The 19,419-nt window shown below is 40.5% G+C and overlaps 2 protein-coding genes across 5 annotated transcripts in view; both read right to left on the bottom strand.

Annotated features, from left to right (window-relative positions):
- Window positions 1–3,895, bottom strand: part of strip2 (striatin interacting protein 2) — a 28,266-nt gene extending 24,371 nt beyond the window's left edge. The window contains exon 1 of one of the 3 annotated variants that reach the window (XM_056367756.1): window positions 3,548–3,895. In XM_056367756.1, coding sequence (XP_056223731.1) covers window positions 3,548–3,658 — 111 coding nt within the window. In that variant the 5' untranslated portion in view covers window positions 3,659–3,895. The remainder of the gene's footprint in view (window positions 1–3,547) is intronic. The other 2 variants (XM_056367758.1, XM_056367757.1) reach the window with 2 other exon arrangements.
- Window positions 3,896–6,847: 2,952 nt separating this feature from the next.
- ahcyl2b (adenosylhomocysteinase like 2b) overlaps window positions 6,848–19,419 on the bottom strand; it is a 45,343-nt gene continuing 32,771 nt past the window's right edge. For both annotated transcript variants that reach the window (XM_056367555.1, XM_056367556.1), the window contains exons 4-17: window positions 19,223–19,323; window positions 19,000–19,102; window positions 18,744–18,838; window positions 18,142–18,248; window positions 17,013–17,129; window positions 16,786–16,849; window positions 16,008–16,096; window positions 15,838–15,908; window positions 14,441–14,535; window positions 13,443–13,541; window positions 12,155–12,223; window positions 11,898–11,976; window positions 10,947–11,067; window positions 6,848–9,905 (exon numbers count right to left, since the gene is read on the bottom strand). In XM_056367555.1, the coding sequence (XP_056223530.1) occupies window positions 9,899–9,905; window positions 10,947–11,067; window positions 11,898–11,976; window positions 12,155–12,223; window positions 13,443–13,541; window positions 14,441–14,535; window positions 15,838–15,908; window positions 16,008–16,096; window positions 16,786–16,849; window positions 17,013–17,129; window positions 18,142–18,248; window positions 18,744–18,838; window positions 19,000–19,102; window positions 19,223–19,323 (1,217 nt within the window). In that variant the 3' untranslated portion in view covers window positions 6,848–9,898. The remainder of the gene's footprint in view (window positions 9,906–10,946; window positions 11,068–11,897; window positions 11,977–12,154; window positions 12,224–13,442; window positions 13,542–14,440; window positions 14,536–15,837; window positions 15,909–16,007; window positions 16,097–16,785; window positions 16,850–17,012; window positions 17,130–18,141; window positions 18,249–18,743; window positions 18,839–18,999; window positions 19,103–19,222; window positions 19,324–19,419) is intronic.

Below are 19,419 nucleotides of genomic sequence, written 5' to 3'. Positions count from 1 at the left end.
CAGAGCCAAAGTAATGTGATTTGATGTCATTACTGCACTTGTAAACCAGGAAATGAGAACCACTTGGGACTAAAGATGATTCAACAAAATTACCCACAACTCTGAGTAAAGGAAACCTGTGGGTCTTTGTGACCAGGTGCTGCATCACTTTCTTACCGGATGCTCATTTGACCAGATCTGTCTACATCTTCAGACTCTTCCTTAGCTTCCTACATTACAAATAAATGTAAACATCCTAATGTCACCCTCATATAATGCAGCTTATGGCATATAACTGCTCGATATTGATCTAGCTGCAAGAAGCCAATTAGGAGCACCAATATCAGCACTATCTCATATAATTATGTGCTGAAAGCATCTCATGGATGATTAATTGTTTTAGTCATGAATAGTGGAAGATAATAAGGAAAATAATATTTTGTGTATGTAAGTATGTTTTCAGTTAGCCATTTGTACAAGCCATGTGTCTCTGGGCAGTATTAATGCATGCTCATTATAATTTAAAACAAGCTCACTGTAAAACTGTAAAATCCATTTTTTGATACTGTAAAATCAATGCCAATGAAAGCTCACAACTGTAATTTAACAATAGGTTTCATTAAATGGCAGCTTCTATCATGTGAACTATGCTGCTGTTCTCCCATGAGAGACAACCTCAGATATACAGTAGCTATTACAGACTTGTTGGGTGATATCATCACTGCTGCAGGCAGGCAACACCAGCATTCATCCACTGCTGCCACCACACACACACACCCCCCACCATTCATCCTGCTGTCTGATAGTTCAGTGTGTAGTAAAATAGGGCTAGAAAATTTCAATATTTTTCATTATTGACTAATGTGTTGGATATTTTTATGATTAATCGATTATTGGTTTAGTGTGCAAAATAGCAGACGATTGTGAAAATTCCATATAAAAATTTCCTTAAACCGAAGGTAACGTCTTCAAATTGTTTCTAAGTCAGCCTAAAGGTGACTTCAACACATCTCTCTCTGCATTATGGGAAGTGTAGGATCTAGCATTTTTGGTGCTACAAACTAAAATTTACAATGTCTCAGCCTCTTTTTAAAGAGCCAACTCCGCTTTATCTCTTTAAAATGAAATTCATATTGTTATTTGAAAAGAAAAAAGATAACAAAATCTTGTTTTTTGAAAGAGAAACTGTCAAACCAGCAGTTCAAAATCCAAAGACTTAGACTACAGCTAATGATGATTTTCTCTACAGACTAAACTGTCCATTATTTTTTTTCATTTAATCCAGTAACCATTTATTATGTGTCACAAGTTGTAAATTGTTGGAGGCTACTCCAAAACCAAATCGTACTCAACAAATTTTGGGCCTTTTTGCTTGAAAAACAACTGAAATGATTAATTGCTTCTCAACATATTTAGCAGTAAACTTCCTGTCATTTGACTCATTGAGTAATCAATTAATTGTTTCAGCAGTAATGACATGAAACTGAGAAAAAACAGCAAGTTGTCACATTTGAGAAGCTGGAACCAGGGAATGTTTGACAGTTTTTCTAGATAAATGACTTTGATAAAACTATTAACCCATGATCAAAATTGTTATCTACTAAAGTTGTCTCATCCTTCAGGGGTTTAATGAAGAACCCACCACTCTCTCCAAACCCAACTGAGATCTCTTCAATCCCCAGGAGCATCAACACAGACCAAACCATGCCTCTCTCTACCATCTCTCTCTCTCTCTCTCTCTCTCTCTCTCTCTCTCTCTCTCTCTCTCTCTCTCTCTCTCTCTCTCTCTCTCCTTCCAGTCACCCAATCCTCCTCACCTTCTCTCCCTCTCCTTCATTTTTTCATCCAGTCTCCCCTCTCTGCCGCCAGCTGATAACGAAAGCCGTCCTTGCTCTAACCTGGCACAGACTTCTGTGCCCACACGCTCTGAAACCGCATCAGTGTGCAAACACTGGGCACCATGTCAAGGCAGACCACCCCCACTCCTACCAACATATGCCACACAGACAACAGATGACTGCTCTACCAGGCACAAATGACGGACCATTTACATACACGAATGAATCAGATCTGAGCTTCACTTCACCCAGCAGACCGACACCGGATCCCAGTTGTAGTGCATCGAGGCCACGGGGAGAGTCAACATCAACACAAACACATGGCTTCGACGTTAAGTGCTTTCAACGTCTGTGTCATTCACCCCCAACACACCATCACCAAACCCCCCCCCCCCCCCCCCCCCAGAATGCTGTGAGATGAATATGCTCTAATTCCCTCAAAACCATTCAATGTGCTCATACAAAAGGTGGAGGGGGTGTTATGGACTGGGTTTTGGCCCTGGATGACAGCTTTGTCTGATGTATCTGAGCTGAAGCAATGCAGCAGTGAAAAACCATCTTTGTGTAATTTTTTCATGAGGGTATGAATTATAGCTGCATGGCACTAAAAAAGCCCCAACGGACTGAATATAAACCAGTCAACCATCATGTCTACAAAAGCAGAGTAGACTTACAGCTCCATATTTCAGACGGTGACTCCAAACAACTCTTAAAAATCACATCAAATTTGTGAACTTGATCCATGAGTCAGATCTTGATCCATGTCTCAGCCATTATGACTGGATAGAAGGAAATATTGTAGGGCTCACCTATTTTTGATTTGTTTTGCTTTTTTTGTTTTGTTTTTTTAAAGAAAATTTAAAAAAAAAAAGCCAAAGAGAAGCCAAAGTGACCATCAGTCCAATGCCACAGATCTTCAATTTGACAAGCTGAGACCAGAAATAAAATGTACTCATTATCATATTGATCATCAGAATTGTTACCAGTCATCTTCTTTTCAATGAATGAATTGTTTAAGCTCTGAAATACTGTCAGCTAGGCATTTTGTAAAGGTCATAAATCAGAATCTATTAGCTATAATTAATAGCAATATCAAAAACATGAATCCAAAGATAATAAATCAACTATTGGGTTAGTTGGTTGACAGAAGATATATCAACTGTTTTCGAACATGATGGTTCTTGGTTCTCAAATGTGAGGATTTGCTGCTTCTCCTTGTCATATATGTTGGATATGGGGATATGGATATTATAATTAGCCACCAAGAGACACCATAAGGGAATAAAGATCTATAAACATAACATGAACATGATATTCAGATATGTTTAGTAGTGGTGGTGTGGTCCTGACAGCACCAGTCACATTTCACCACCTGCATTCTCCACGTTGAGCACCACTGTAGGATTACTGCTGGGTTATTTATAGGAGCCGGTTGCCAAAATAACACCTCGGTGTCTGCCTGCCTGCCTGTCTGCATGTATGCATGCTTTCGAGCCAAGACAGCGACTCCACCGCATGGAAAGGACATTCAGCTGGTCTGAAAGCTCCCCAGCAACAACACACACACACACACACACACACACACACACACACACACACACACACACACACACACACACACACACACACACACACACACACACACACACACACACACGGACGCATACACACCTCCAGTGCGCTCCTAAATATCTTGTAGCTGACTGTACACAAACGCCTCTCAGATTTACCTCCGACTCCTTCTGCTGATCCTTGAACACATCTTTCCCTTTCGGCCTCTGTCTGTCGCCGTTATCGTTAAGGTTATTAATGATAGGTACCTCCATGTCCTCCGCCTGCATCTTTCACGGTTGGCGCGGCTCACTTCCTCCTCCGCGGATAGTGCATACCGGTCCGGTGGAGAGCTGAGACTGCGCCGCACCAGGAGGAGCATCGACTCCGGAGCTTTTTATATACAGCCTGTGCTCCGGAGCTCAAGTTGAGGATCTCCTCCGCCTCCTGCTACTCCAACTCCCCCCCACCGCCGCCACCACCACTACCACCACAACTCAAGTCTGTTTGATTCGCTGTCCCTGTGCGCCCCGAGAAGGCGGGGTTAGAGAGTCATCATGACAGCAGAGAGGAGCATGAGCTGCACACATCAAAGTTAAAGGAGGTGGCGTTACACGAGGTTAGTGTAAAGACTAAAAGGACTAATACACCTCATAACAAATTAAGAATGCTAATTGAAAGTTGAACTGTCAGGATATCAGATTTTCACTACGTTATCGTGGCCAAAAGAATTCATGATAACAATATTATCGCGATGTCTATAATTTTTTTTAAAAACAATAAATAAATAACAATATTATCTTGTGTGTTTTGTCTATTTTTGGCAAATGATTTAGACTCAAACATGAGTGAAGGGAAGTGTAGAGAGTCTGTAACAATAACTGTAGAAAAGAGTACAAAAAGAACAGTTAGGCCTACACAGGTGAAAAGGCAACCAGATGAACTAATGATCCACAAGTGCCTAACATCTGTCATCACAATATTGTCATATGGGTATTATTAATATGATATTTTTATTTTTTTAATAGTTAGTAGAAACAAGCTTTTGGCTTGACAGTGCTCTATAAAACATCCTCCACATGTAAAAATTATTCATGTTATGAAAATATCCAACTGTAGGAATATATTAGCAAAGATAACAAATAAATAGAAAGATAAAAGAGATAGAATAAATAGTGACAAACTGGTTTACTGTTTATTTACTGTTTTAAAAAAAAAAAAAAAAAACACAAAAAATGAAAAATCCTGTTGATTTCATAGAAAACTTTTTTCAGGGATTAAGAAATGTGTTAACTTCCAGCTTTCCTGCAACAATGGAAGTAAACGAAGCTTCGAAGTTAATGCAAACAATTCCTACAGGTTGAACTTACAAACGCTCTGTCGGTACAAAGGCAGAGTTGGAACAAACTGTGTCACTGCACCCTCTGATGCATTATTAGGATTATACTGTGCTGCAGGAAGTAGTACAGTTGATCAGAGGTTCATCTTACAGCAAGATAATGACCCAAAACTTTATAGAAGAAAAGAACCAGGCGGTGGCTTCACATGATGGGAGAGCAGCACTGTCTCCAGGCTTAAACCCCATGGAGCTGGTGAAAGCAAAGCAAACTGCAAATGCAACACACTCATGGAAACTTCTGCAACTTCATGCCTTTTAATGTCGATTATTAGTCACTGTCACAGAAGCTGTTAAACGGAGCAAAAAGTCATATTCTGGTCTTAATTCTCATTTTCCCTCCCTTCAGTGGAGCAAGTCAATTATTGATATGTGAAGGTGGGGGTTGGTGTCTAGGCTGTCACACACACACTCCTACCTACCAACACAGACACAGACACAGACACAGACACACACACACCCCTGACTGTGAAAACCACTTTAAGATGACATGATTGGATTGTACAGTTGAATGTAGGCGTGAGCTTCTGGTGGAACGTGACCACCTGGCAGGACAGTGGGTGTGTGTGTGTGTGTGTATGTGTGTGTGTGTGGGGGGGGGTTCATGATTAAATAATTATTCACTGGTAGATGAATCAATTTAGACTCAAGTCTGACAAAGCTAGAAATCCAATAAAACGCATCATCTGCAAAGATGAACTGCAGCAGTGAAGAGGTTTAAAATCTGACACTGGCAGCTTTGACTGAGCCCTTGAAAAAAGACATCAGCCCGTAGTTTATACAGGAGTTTATCAGGATTCAAAGTATGAAGGTTAAAGTGCTGAAAAACTTTCTTGCTCAGTAGATTTCATATCCTGGAAAAAGGTTCAGGCACAAACAAGGACTAAAAGCAGTTTTTCAAGAGCATCTGGCTTGTAATTCATGCTGACATACAGCAGGATCATTGGCAGGGACACAATGAAAAAGTGTAAAACAATAGGAAATCAATAATGGAAAAAATGTGGGTATGATAGGAGGAGTCAGAATGTTAAAACATGTTATTTCCGTGGTTTGTTTAGTGATGATATTTAATTTGGGCAACACTACAACCATTAACAACACATTTTTCCAAGATGAAAGGGATTTTGCAAGAAAAAAACATTTTCCTGACTATTACTACATGAAAAAGCAAATAAATGAATAAAGAATATTTTCTCTTTTTACTTTAAAGGAATAGTCCAGCTAAAACAAGTTGGGGGTGGTCAAAATCGAATTAGACATTTAGCTTTAGTATGGGTCAAGCCTATAAAAATTACCGGATCCTCCAATTCCCATAATGCTACTTAAATGTAAGCAGTAAATGTCCGTTTTAAACTCCTTTAAAATCCATGCACCCAGTTTTTGACTCACTTTTGGTTATAAAAAATAGATTTTTTAAATAACCCTGCTGACATCAACAGGGTCATGTTCTCTACTCAAGAGAGTTGGTCCAGATCTACAGAAGCCCCCCCTTCAGAAATGATGTAGTAAATCATCTGAAGGTTTGCAGAAATTCTGTTTGTAAAAACCAAACATTTCTTTAAAATCTAGTGTTCAAAAGCTAGTTAAGAATATTTAAATTGGATTTTGCTTTGACTGAGAAAACACTTAATTGTCGTGCTGTTTCATATGTCAAATCTTGTTTTAGGCTTCTAAGGCCAGAAACAGGAACACGGACAGAAGTGCTGTCTATTGTAAACCTCTAGATTATAGTGTTGTTGTAAATGACATGACGTTTCATTGTATGTGTCAAACTCGTTGGATCCTGTTATGCAGATTTGTGTGTCAGGAATAAATAAAAGCTCACAGCTGAACCCTGTTGATGTCAGAGACGTCCCGGTCCGATGGCTCAGATGAGCTCACTGTGGCTCTGACAGACCTCAGCAGCTGCACACACACTCCCCTTCCCCCAACACACGTGAACGCAACTACACAAATGAGCCCACTATGAGAACAGACTGGAACAACACACACACCACACATTGTCATAGGGACAAAGCAGGTGATCAATTATTGAAAAGGAGCAAATGTGTTTGTAGAAATTAAGGACAAGCACAAAAACCAGTTACAATTTTTACATCTTTATTCATTAAGATTACAGAATTTTTTATTATTGCTCATCATCTACTATTATCACTTGCAATATTTAAACATAGGGTTTTTTTTTTCTTTATTAGACAACTTAAAACATGTTTGAGAATTTTGCCAGTTTGCACTGTATGAGGATTTACAACAATAAATACAGGAGTTGATTCTTCTTTTACCATCCTATACTTTTAAAGGTTGTCATATCTGCATATAGTATGTATATACATATATGATGCTGGTGTCTTCCCCCGCCCACTCATGTGTTGGTCAGCTCATAACTGACAAAACAAAACAAAAAAGGTTTCTCCCCCTAACGCACAGGCTAGGATCCTGAGGCAGCTGTTAATGAACGACCATGGCCTACGAGAAAGGATGTGTAAAAACATGTAAAGACACATACACATACACACACACACACACACGCACACACACTAGCTATAATCACCTCATCTTTCAAGAGGTAATATACTCTTACACACATTCACACTTACAAAAAGGGGGAAAAAAATTAAGACTTAAGACAACAGGCTTAAGAACTACACTGACAACAGGTCACACTACTTTAAGAGGGGACTCTCAACAGCACAAGGAGACAGAGAAAACGCACAGACATTGGGAGGGAATAGCGTGACGTTGAGGTTATATGGGCTGTGACACAGTATTGGATCTTGTCATTTCATGGCGGTGTTATGGGTGTGCAGTAGGTTCCTACACACCTTTACAGTTTCTTTAGAATTAGATTTTTTTTACCAAATTTAAAAAAGGAATAGTTTGATATTTCGGAGCTTAACATAAAGACTGGAGGCAGGGAGAAATTTCCCTCGATTTCCAAACGTCATGCTAAGCTAAGCTAACTGGCGCATGATAAATATTTAGTGTACCTAACATGAGTGGTATCAATATTCTCAATTCACAAGAAAGCAAATAAGTGTATCTCCTGGAATATCAAACTATTCCTGTAAAGAATTTGGTTTTGATAATGTCACACGAAAACTAAATGGTATATAATGTGTAGGCATATTTGTAGGCTACTTGAATATAGCAACAGTATTTATTTGATTGGTAAACAAAGCTTTTTGTGCTATTTCCACCTGTTGATGTAAAGTGACCAAATTCATTTCCATACAGAGTGAATTTTTTCAGACCTGGATAATAAGCTTCTGTGCATGTGTGTTTAAGCATTTGATCCCACTATGTGAGAGTTGAGCCGGCAGCATCTCCCAGCAGGTTAACAGAGACTCTGACTGGTTCAGGTGCAGTTAAGAGCTGGTAGCGGCAGGGTGCACCCGGCCTGTCGGGTGAAATGACTGTCAGGATTTTCTAATTTCCACCGTCAGGTCAGCTGGGGACAGCCGTGCAGCTCATTATAGCGAAAGGATCAAAGCTTTTCAGGTGTGGGGAGGAAGAAACTAAAATATAATCAGGCCTGACGTGCCAAGTTTGGAGATTTTTTTTTTTTTTTTTTTTTTTATAAACGGGGGAAAAAAAAAAAAAATCCCTTTACAGGCAAATGCACACAAATTTGTTTCTTGGATGGAGAGAAAGTAAATCATGGTGGAACCTACTCCCAGATTTGATTTGTAAGCTGAACCCCTTGACTTTATCTGTAAGTACCAAAGAGTTGTGTTGTGTATGGTCAGTGTAGTAAATCTAGACAGCACCATACTTTTCACAGAGGACCTGATTGAAGAAATCTGCCTAAGTACTGGACTGGCAACAACCTGCTGCACATTTGGTATCTCTGTAATCATTTTTTGTCACAGTATTAAAAATGAAGGTTTAAGTTAGGTTAAATTTTGTACACTTATCATTAGAACATTTAATTGCTTTATCTTTATGACATGTTGATTTTTTTTTTTTCTCCAAAAGTTATGATATTAGATGGCGCAGGAGAGAAAAAGATAGAAAAATCTTAGTTTCTATATAAATATCTAAATATACAGTATACCCCTTGTAATGTTCTGACAACCTGCCATGCTTCTAATACAGTATAGTCATTCTTGGTAAAGGAAAAGACAAACTGTAAAGGTCAGCTCACACTAGTTTGAAATACTTTTCATGACTTCAACACTGGCGTCATGTGAGCAGCTGGAAGCTGAGAAAGAAGCAGCTAATGAGATGGTTTCACTGTGGGTTTGAGTGACAGGTGGGAAGAACCGGCCACCATCCAGTCATACTAAAAAAAAAAAAAAAAAAAAAAAAAAAAAAAAAAAAAAAAGTTACGACGGCTGATCCAAAGGGACAGAACGTATAATAAAAAAATGTTTAAAAACAGACAGTGAATTTCAATGAAACAATCAAATAAAAGACATGATATGATTGGACCCTGAGATCCTGCCTAACCCCTTCCCTCCTCATGTAGGTCTAACCCCGCCCTCGCAAATATTACACAAGAGAAAACAAAAACATAATCACAAGTAGAAAAGAAAAGACAACAACAAAAAAGGACAGGAAAAAGTGTCCGTCACTAAATCTTCAAAGATCATCTTCATTCACACAGATTTTTTTTTTAATCAAGTTTTTTTTTTTTTATATAGTATATATCTTTTTAGCGTCAATAATTTCATCTTTAATAGTTAAACAATAAAAGATCTGACAATGGGAAGGGAGGATGGAGGGTTTACATACAACTCGACACACAAGTGAGCGTCTAAAGAGAACGAGATAATGGTGGTGTGTGTGATGACGAGTGGGAGGGAAGCAAAGCATCTCCCAGGAGAAGACGCAGGGGAGCTAGCTAGTGGCGGATGCTAGCTCCACACAGTTAATGTTATTATTATTATTGTTGTTGTCGTCAAGCGTGAATAAATAAAACTGCCATATGCGCATGGAAATCCACCCCACCCCCCCGCAAACCCCCTTCTCCTTCAGGGCTCAGTCAGAGCCAGCCCCCCCCCCCGAATATAAAGCAGGTGTGTTGACTTTTCTGTCCTCCGTTCTGTCTTCCTCATCCTCCTCCTCTCCCTCTGTGAGTCTGTGCGATTCATGGAGTATTGGTATTTGGTCAAAGTCCAACCCCAACACTGGTTTAATACCTTAGAGACAAAGACAGAGTGGTTTCAGTCAGCATGTGGTCATACGTCTTCTACCATCTGGGTGGTTCACCTCAATGAAAAGTTCTGTACCGATGAATCTGGCCCTACTCTCTTATGAGAAGTATATGTGAGGCTGACTCGGCAAGTAATGACTGTAAACTGATGACTGACAAAACCCAATGATATTTCAGTTCATTTCAATGTAATCTTAATGCAACATTATCCAAAAGAGATAAGGAGATCATTTTTCATTATTAAAAGCTAGTTACACAAAAAAAAAAAGACTAGGTACATTCTAGGTTCTGACTGAATCCACAAAATTTGTGATCGTTTTTACCTTGACAATGAACTAGCAGGTAAGAGAGCTGGCATCTTGCTCAGTGACACCTGACTATAGCTAACTGATGTTAAACCCTGCGAGTAAGTGGACAAAAATCCACAGTGACACTCGACAGTGGACAGTGTTTTTGTAGTTTAATAAGATCAACAGAGTGATGACTCCTCTCTGGTGAAACGATCTCCGACTGCATCATGTCAATTACAGGAGGGGAATCTCTGTCTAACTTTCACTCATTACAAAAAATAATCACCTCTAATCACAATGCGTCAGATTTATTTCATCCGGCTGCCACCGACAGCCGTTTGTCTGTGTGTCTGTCTTCTCAACCGACAACAGCTGATTACAGATTTCAGCTGAATCTTTGTTACTAAAAGTGTTGAAGATCAAACTAGAGCTGAAACGATTAGCTGACTAACTGAGCAACAGCAGAATAGTCGACAGCAAGTTTGATGAGCGATTCATTGTTTTGAGTCATGTTTTAAACAAGCAGCCTCTCATATGAATCTCTGCAGGTCGTCCTAGTCCTCTATGATAGGAAACTGAATATCTTGGCTAGCATGAGATAAACATTTTTATTCCAGACTTGGTAAAATGTGACTGAACTCCAGCTATATACACCCGGCAGACAAAAATGACAAGATGATCTCTTAAAAGCACTTAAATGCCGATCCTAACGAAGTGAGCTTGAGGAGTTTTCATACCTATAGTAGTTTGGCTTAAAGGGCCCGTTCTTGTTCAAGCCCAGATACTTGGCCTGCTCGTCGGTCAGCTCTGTCAGATGTGCATCGAATGTAGGCAGATGTAGGCTGGCCACATACTCATCTGGAGGCGGAGAGAGAGGAAGAACATGTTAACATTCACCAGGCATCCGTGGCTGATTAATCATTCAAATGAGAGGAAGAGGAAGCAAAGTTGAAGGGGTGCTCTGGGATTTACCATCTTCTTTTCTCCTCTGCAATCACTACTGTCTTCCATCTTCATCTTTCTGCTTTCCTTCTTCCCTCATCTCAGCCTCTCTTTGTATCCTTTCTTTCTTTCTTTCTTTCTTTCCTTCCATCATCTTCCTGCCAGTGTGTGTGCCGTGGTAACAGCAGCAGTCACTGGCAGGGTGACCTAAATTTTTTTGTCTGTTTGTCTTTACAATGTATGCGTGCTGCACACTGAGGGAAAGCTAAGAAATGTGATGGGCCAGCACTGCAGACATGCTGTGGGCTGTGCGCACGCACACACACACACACACACACACACACGCATGCACGCGCACACGCACGCACACACACACACACACACACGCACATGTACACATACACACACATACAACTCATTCTACTGTGAATGATTTGCTATCCAGGGAGACGACTCTGGGCTGAACAGATGAGACCGACTGTGTTGTCTATAGAGATAAATGCAATATGCCTGCAGGCTCTCTGCTGGGGCAAAAACAAACTCCCTGTAATCACTTCCTTGCTTGGTGGCTACTTAAGAACCAAACCAGCTTATTGTTCATCTCCCTGGCCTGGTAGCTTACTGTGTTTGTCTTATTTAACAGGGATTCATGCTTCTACATGGTGTATTGTTGTATTCTAGTAGTACAAGTTGTCTTTCTTCAAGTTTTATTCCATGAATACAATTTTAACTAAAATAAATCTTACCCATCTTTTTGGGCAGCAGGTAAACATCCTGCTTGTAGCGTCCCTCTGGGGCATTGTACAGCTCTATCAGAGCCAGAGCCTGGGCACAAACACATACAAGTGTTACTCACACACACACACCACACACACACACACACACACACACACACACACACACACACACACACATACACATAAACAAGACAGACATAAACTACAAAACAAAACCAGTCATGTACAAGAATGTAAATAAGACAGAAACTAATGCTCTGTTTTACCTGGGTAGTGGCAGTGATGGACAGAACAAAAGTGGGCACAGTGGAACAGCTGAGGTTCAGCAGGCGACCCTGGAGAGGAAGAGAAAGCAATACAAGGTTGGAGCACGCAAGGCAAAAACACCCAGGGGTGCTTAACCTTGTGTGACGATGTGAAATCGGACATGATGAAAAAATAAGAAAGAGGGATGAATCAACCCATCTGACAGGCAGCTGTGTACAACTGATATCAAACCGGCAAATCAGAGCATTTGCAGAGGGATTACATGACATGTGATTAACTTTAAAAAATTTTTAAATCTTACATCTGACCTCGGGCCATTTTGTATTTTCCCTCCACCTTGGTGTGAGTTACTGTGGCGCATCATCTTATACTAACAGGAGCAGGCTGTATTGTTGATGTTGCAGGATGAAAACTTTAATTTGTCCCATCACTCCTGCTCCTCCTCCATCACTCCTTCCCATGTATTTAATTGTAGAAAAAGTTTCTCTCTCTCTCTCTCCCTGCCGAGTACAGCTCATCAGTTTGCATAAATAAATGCATGAGTGTATAGTATTACATTGTGAAGCAAAGTTATGAAAAGAGGAATGAACAAAAAATTGCTCCTCATTTCACTATTTCAAAATTAAAATGATTCTTAACCTTTAATGAAAAGCAGCTCTTCCAGATTCTCTGTATCTCAGATTCATGAATGATTTAACCTTTAAATAATCTTTTTTTTTGCATTTTTGGAACAAAACTCTATTTTGGATGAGAGCTGTGAGGAACTGGGAGTGTGATCTGGAGGGAGGGAGGGGAGGTGAGGGTGGAGGAGCAGGTCTAATGATGTGGTTGAAACCTGCTGCAGATCAAACAGCGGCAGAGACACAGGCAGAGACGGGCCAGCAGGTTGTCTGGTCCCGTCAGACTGCTCTCATTCTGTCACGGCTTGGAATACACACACACACACACACACACACACACACACACACACACACACACACACACACACACACACACACACACACACACACACACACACACACCGAGCCTTTTTCTAGTATGGGTCTATACAGGGGTGTGTATCTATATGCCCTCACATTTTCTACACCCTAATTTGTTGACTAGATTTGCTAATGGAGTTCAGTGAGATGTTTATTAAATGTGATGGGGGTTTAACTCAAAGTCTAAACAATAGTCTCAACTTGGAACAATAAAGTTGTTCTATTGATTTGCTCTTTTCCTGATTAAGTGTGTTTGTGTGTGTGTGTGTGTGTGTGTGTGTGTGTGTGTGTGTGTGTGTGTGTGTACCTCAGCCAGCAGCACTATCCTCTTGCCATCTGGCCAGATGACGTGGTCCACCTGAGAGCGCACCCTCTCCCAGGTCAGCTCAGGGGTCCGCAGGCTCGCCTACAGGGTGAGCACAACAACACATCATCAACAATTATTTGCTTTTGGAATTGTTTTTTTCCCCCCCTTCTTCTTCTACTTCTCCTTTCTGTTCGGATGAACTGTCAGCCATCGTTTCATTGCGGGCTAAAAATTGACTAAGTAGGCTCCGTCTTTTCCAGGGCTGAGGTACTTTGAGAACGAGTCACAACTTCCTCTCATGTCTGAACAACTTCCTTCATCCAACACTCATTCCGAGTACTGTTTTCCATTCCTCTGGTATTTTTTCTATTCCGAGCATTTCTGTCTGACTGTTTCATGTGAAAGGAAATACAGTCAGAGCACCACAACCCTGTTCTTTGTTCCTTAGCATCACCTGCCCTTCATTTATGTGATTTTATTGTATTTTAATGCTGCACTCACTCTATGAGGACATATGTTAAAAGCCTATAATATTAATATAATTCAACCCGTTTGTTAGTTTACTTCACAACTAAGCTTGTGTCTCGACATCAAACAGCTGCATCAGAACCTTCATTAAGGTGAAATGTCAATAGTTAAAACTGCTCATCTGTATGTTGTGAGGCTACTAGCCTAATTCTGACCACTATAGCCACTTATGGATCAGGCCTTTCACTACAACCCCACTGACTCGAGCTAAGCTGTCAGTTACCATGACAACATTGAACAATCACTGCCCAAGGTCAGGCTTTAGAGACAGGAGGATGTTCAACATGCTGTCAATCATGTTAATGGGAGCTGAAGCGCTGTTGTTTCTGTAGTGACAAGTTACGCTTTGATCTCGTTCCGTTACATCTGTCTTTGCTCGTTGACCTCAAACAGCGGAACTCATACTATTTAATATATTATTGTAAGTGTCAGTCAAAAGTTTAAATAAATACAAATGTGTAGTAACTCACCACATCGATCTCAGTGTTGGAGTGTCCCATGTTGCAGACGATGCAGCCGTTCTTCATGCGGTCCAGGTACTCTCTCACCACCACGTTCTTATTGCCTGATGGAGGGAGGGGGGAAAAAAGGGAAAAGGCAAAATTCTGTCATGGTTGAAGCTATATTTGTTAATGCCAGCAGGCAGACAATGAAGCCAGTTCACAGCCAGAACTGTGAGCCGACTCTGTATCCATGTATCCATTGATTGCATTTGTTTTATACGTACGTCATTGTTTCTGTAATTTATGTAAAGCTGCGGTAACACTGCACCTTCCCTTCGGCATTAAAAACTCTCTCTCTCTATTCCTGGAAAACTAATGGAGTCTTTATTGATTTCATTATTTCTACCCTCCGTACTTAGGCTTAGTTAATAAAGTCTGAAAATGAAATCTAGTTTGATTTCATGAGTCTCTAAAAGGACGTTTTCTATCCGACGTTTTGATTCAAACTAAAGGAATTCTATGACAAACCACACTACCACCTCTTTATCTGTCTATATATGGACCTCCAGATGCATGTTTGCACACAGGAAACATGCTAATGATGCGGATCTGGCTTAAAAAGGTGTATAAAAATGTAAGGCTAATGTTATTGACAATACTAATCCACATCAAACATGACATGACAATTTTACCATTATATGATTTATCTAATTGCAGAATAATAGTGGGACTTCAACATTATAGTAATGATTATCAATCAACTGATAATTGATTTCACTACAGCAGTATTATTCATTTACTAAGGGTCCAGCGAGCTCTCTCCGTTTTATTGCAAAGGCTCTAATGAGTTGACCTTAATAGAGTTAACAGCACATGACCTTATTACAGCAAATGCTTGTCCGGTTGTATTTATTTCACCGCACTTTGTAACTTTATTAGCAAAATTTTGCACACAAACCATGTGTCTACCTCATTAGTCTCTTATTATCTTTCCCTGATCAACTACGTTTTCACCCTAAAGCCAGGCCACAGTTTCAGGACTGCCAGCAGCCTGAGGTAATGAAGCAGAGAGACAAGTAATTCTCTGCTCCAAATAAGTGTTCGGGACAAGTCCCTGGCTGCTGAGCTGAGAACTTGTTCTGCTGCGGACTGATGACAATGACTGAATATATCTGTCCAGCCCCCCTCAACCAACAGTGACAGAATAGTACGACTCAGTGTTTTATGTCTCGCAACTTCCTAATGCACATAATCAAAGTTGGTATTCTCCGTTTATTAACAGAATTTATTTCTGCACTGTTGATTGTGGACTATGTCCCAGCACAGAAGCCAACAGGATAAATCCCTGTACAGCTGCGGTGAGGCAATTAGTCAGCAATCCAAAGGTTACACTGCGGAGACAAAGACTGGAGGCTGAACCAAACCTGTGCAGGTGATGACGATGTCCACTTGTCTGATGACTTCATTCAGCTTCACCAGCCTGAAGCCGTCCATGCTGCCATCCAGAGAAGAGACAATAAAGACACGTTAGACTAATGCATCGGCGACACCAGCGGTGAGATAAGAGGAAGAAAATAGATAAGCGGAGTCTCACCAGGCCTGCAAGGCACAGATAGGGTCGATCTCTGTGACGTAGACGATGGAGCCCATTGCTTTCAGGGCAGCACAGCAGCCTTTTCCAACCTGAGGAAGACGAGGGTGGGATGTTAACACACAGTACAATAAACACATCTCAGTAATCAAATGAGACAGCATAACATCATGTCACATGCTGAAACCGTCAAGGCTCGTGTTGTGTAGGTCAGTGGATAGAGAGTAGAGCTCTTTGTGGGTTGAAAATTGAGTCTCGAGTCTGTGTCAGATCTGTTCCAACAAATCAAACCTCTGGTAAAGCAAGTCACACTGCCAACCTTTGGACTTTGATTTAAACGAATCCATCCTAACAACGTATGGCTGTTATTTATTGTTGTGTGAAGCGTCCATGAAATTTGCCACAACAATTCAACTACAAGTGGTGTCTGGTTTTTAATGCTTATTTATTTGAACATTTATACATATAGACCAGGACCAGGGAGAGGACAGCAAACTATGCTCTCTGGTAGAGGTACAAATAATCTAAAGCTGCACTGATTAGTTGATTAATCAAGATGTCAAGCAACGGAAACCTAATCAGCAGCTATTTTGATAATCAGTTCATTGTTTGTCGTTTTCCACCTAAAAATTCCAAACATTCCCTCGTCACAGCTCATCTACAGCTAGATATTGGATTTATTATAGCATTAATGTGATTTCACTTGATATATTTTATGGAGAAGACATGGCTCTAACATTTTAACACTCTGTATGAGCTTGTGTGAGCGTGTGAGCCTTACCTCTCCATATCCACACACCACCACCTGTTTGCCTCCAAACATGACATCAGTGGTTCTCTTCAGGCTAAGGACACAAACACAATTACCTCACTGGCAGCCTGATATTTATTCAGACTGTGTGGAACAGAGAGGAGGAGGCGGGCGTAATTGCCCTGAAACAATAAATGTAAAAACAACTATCATTTTGTGTTACTGAGGCTAAACAGGAGCAGGAGAATGTTTCATACCCATCCAAGATGGACTCCCTGCAGCAGTAGAGGTTGTCAAACTTCTGCTTGGTCACAGAGTCATTGACGTTCATGGCTGGGACACACAGCTTCCCTGCCTTAGACAGCTGGTACAACCTACACATTAAAAAAAACACACACACACACACACACACACACACACACACACACACACACACACACACACAGAAAAAATTAAATATTAAAAACAGATGCAAAATTTGTGACAGAACATTATATAAAAACCTGTAATTGATTTTCTTCCCGTTTAGTTATGATAATGCAGAGTGATAGACATTAAGCAAGAGAATTATTATTTATTTCAGTTTTAAGAGGGGATTGGTTTTTATCTTTTATCTATCATATATTTGTATTTATTTTCATTTATTATAATGATTATATTGATTATTTGCTAAAATTCTATTTGATTAACACAAGGTTTCATTAATGAATTGTTGTGTAATCACAGCACGCTGTTCACCGCTAGATGGCGATGTTACCACATCAGAAACCGCGTGAGACTGTAAGTATCTCTGTGTGTTAGTGTGTGAAAATGTAGTTGCACAGTCTCTCGTTTAAAATATTACAATGCTCCGCAGATTAAATCACTTGTCATTAAGACTTCTACAACAAGAATTACTCAGGAGAATGTAAGTCAAGTTTATTTCTAAAGCACATTTAAACACAGCTTAAGCTGACCAAAGTGCTGTACAAAAGGATATTAATACATAAAGTAAAAGAAATAACACAACAACAACAATAAACAGCCAGGTACAAATACCGAATTCTAGACATCACAACAGATAAAAGATTAGTGAGTCAAAAAGGTAACACATCTAACTTATGATGGCAACTTCCTCCACAATCGTGTTTTAGTCGTGACTGTGGGACTCACAACAAAGATTTGTCTTAAACTGGATAATAAAATGAAGAGGGAGCCAATGAAGAGAGGCTTTGACTGAGGTCATACGCTCACACTGTTTCGTACCAGTCAACATCCCTGAAGTTGCATTTTGAACCATCTGCAGGTGAGTTAAGAAGACTGGGGAAGGCCCAAATACAGGCAATTACAATAGTCCTCTTGTGATGCAGTACATTTTCATCACGTAGGTTTGTTGCCAAGTCCTACCTGTGCACACCGGTGACGCTCTCCTCCACAATGCCCTTGATCTTCTTGAACATGTTGGGGTATTTTTTATAAATCCAGTGAGTCAGGTCTCCACCATCATCCAAGATCTGACAGGCAATCAGAGACAGGGACAAGCAGAGTGGAAGAGAGAGAGAAACATTGAGGGGGGATATTGGGCAAGAAAAAAAAAAAAAAGAAAAGAAAAAAAAGACAGACAGAAGCTGCTTAAACTTTGAAACTAAATCTCAAACTTGTGGATAAGCTCCATGGTGAAATAACAGTTTTCACTTCAAGTGTTTTTTCTTTACCAGAAAAAGTAAATCTATTCCATAAAAATATTTAAATAACTTATTTCTGTGGTTCAGTCCTGAATGTCTAAGAAACGTTATGGTTCAAAAAATAAAAAGGCACCATTTTTAAACATTAATCTCAACCGTGTGCTGTGCCCGATCCCGATTCTACCCACAGTGGCAGGTAACCAAGGCTTGTGTAAAATCTATTATCTGGTAAAAAATAGCAGATGTATGCATCAATGAGAACTGTAGGATGGAGAAAAAAAAGAAATGCTTCAGTAGGCTTTATTCAGAATGTAGGTGTGCTACCATGTTGGGTTGCCAGCCCTCCACGTTGACACAGCGATCGATGCACCACCAGAAGTCGTCCTCTGACTCGCCCTTCCATGCAAATACGCTGAAACCTAGAAAGACAAAGGAAGCCTTTCATGTACAGAAGCCGGTAAATGTGAGACAAAGAGATCAGGCCCGAGGTGGGGAGCGAGTGAAAGAGAGTTTGAATATTTTAGAGACAGGAGAGAGGAAAAGTGCAGGTGTCACACACAGGAAGTCCCAGGACTCTCACCTCCCTCTGCCAGAGCAGCTGCCACTTCATTCTGGGTGGAGTAGATGTTGCAGGCTGCCCATCTGCACTGAGCCCCCAAAGCTGACAGAGTCTCCATCAGTACCTGAGGAAAGAGAAGAGAGGGGAGGATTATGATCGACTTTTTATTGCAGCTGCTGATGTGACACTGTATTAACACTGTTTAGGGTGTGAAGGAGTTTGTGTTTTGTGTATTCCTACTCACAGCAGTCTGGGCCGTGATGTGGGTGCAGCCCACCACCTTGGCACCAGCAAGGGGTTTCTCCCCCTGGGCTCGCTTCCTCAGGGCCATCAGGGCTGGCATCTCTGAAGGAGGAGAAGGAACACACACACGCACACACACACACAAGAATCAGCTGGATGGGAAGGAATTCCCATCATTTAATCCTTCTTATACTTCAT

This window comes from Seriola aureovittata, chromosome 22 (genome assembly GCF_021018895.1).
Source record: "Seriola aureovittata isolate HTS-2021-v1 ecotype China chromosome 22, ASM2101889v1, whole genome shotgun sequence".
Classification (NCBI taxonomy): domain Eukaryota; kingdom Metazoa; phylum Chordata; class Actinopteri; order Carangiformes; family Carangidae; genus Seriola; species Seriola aureovittata.
This window is presented reverse-complemented; position numbering and strand designations above follow the sequence as displayed.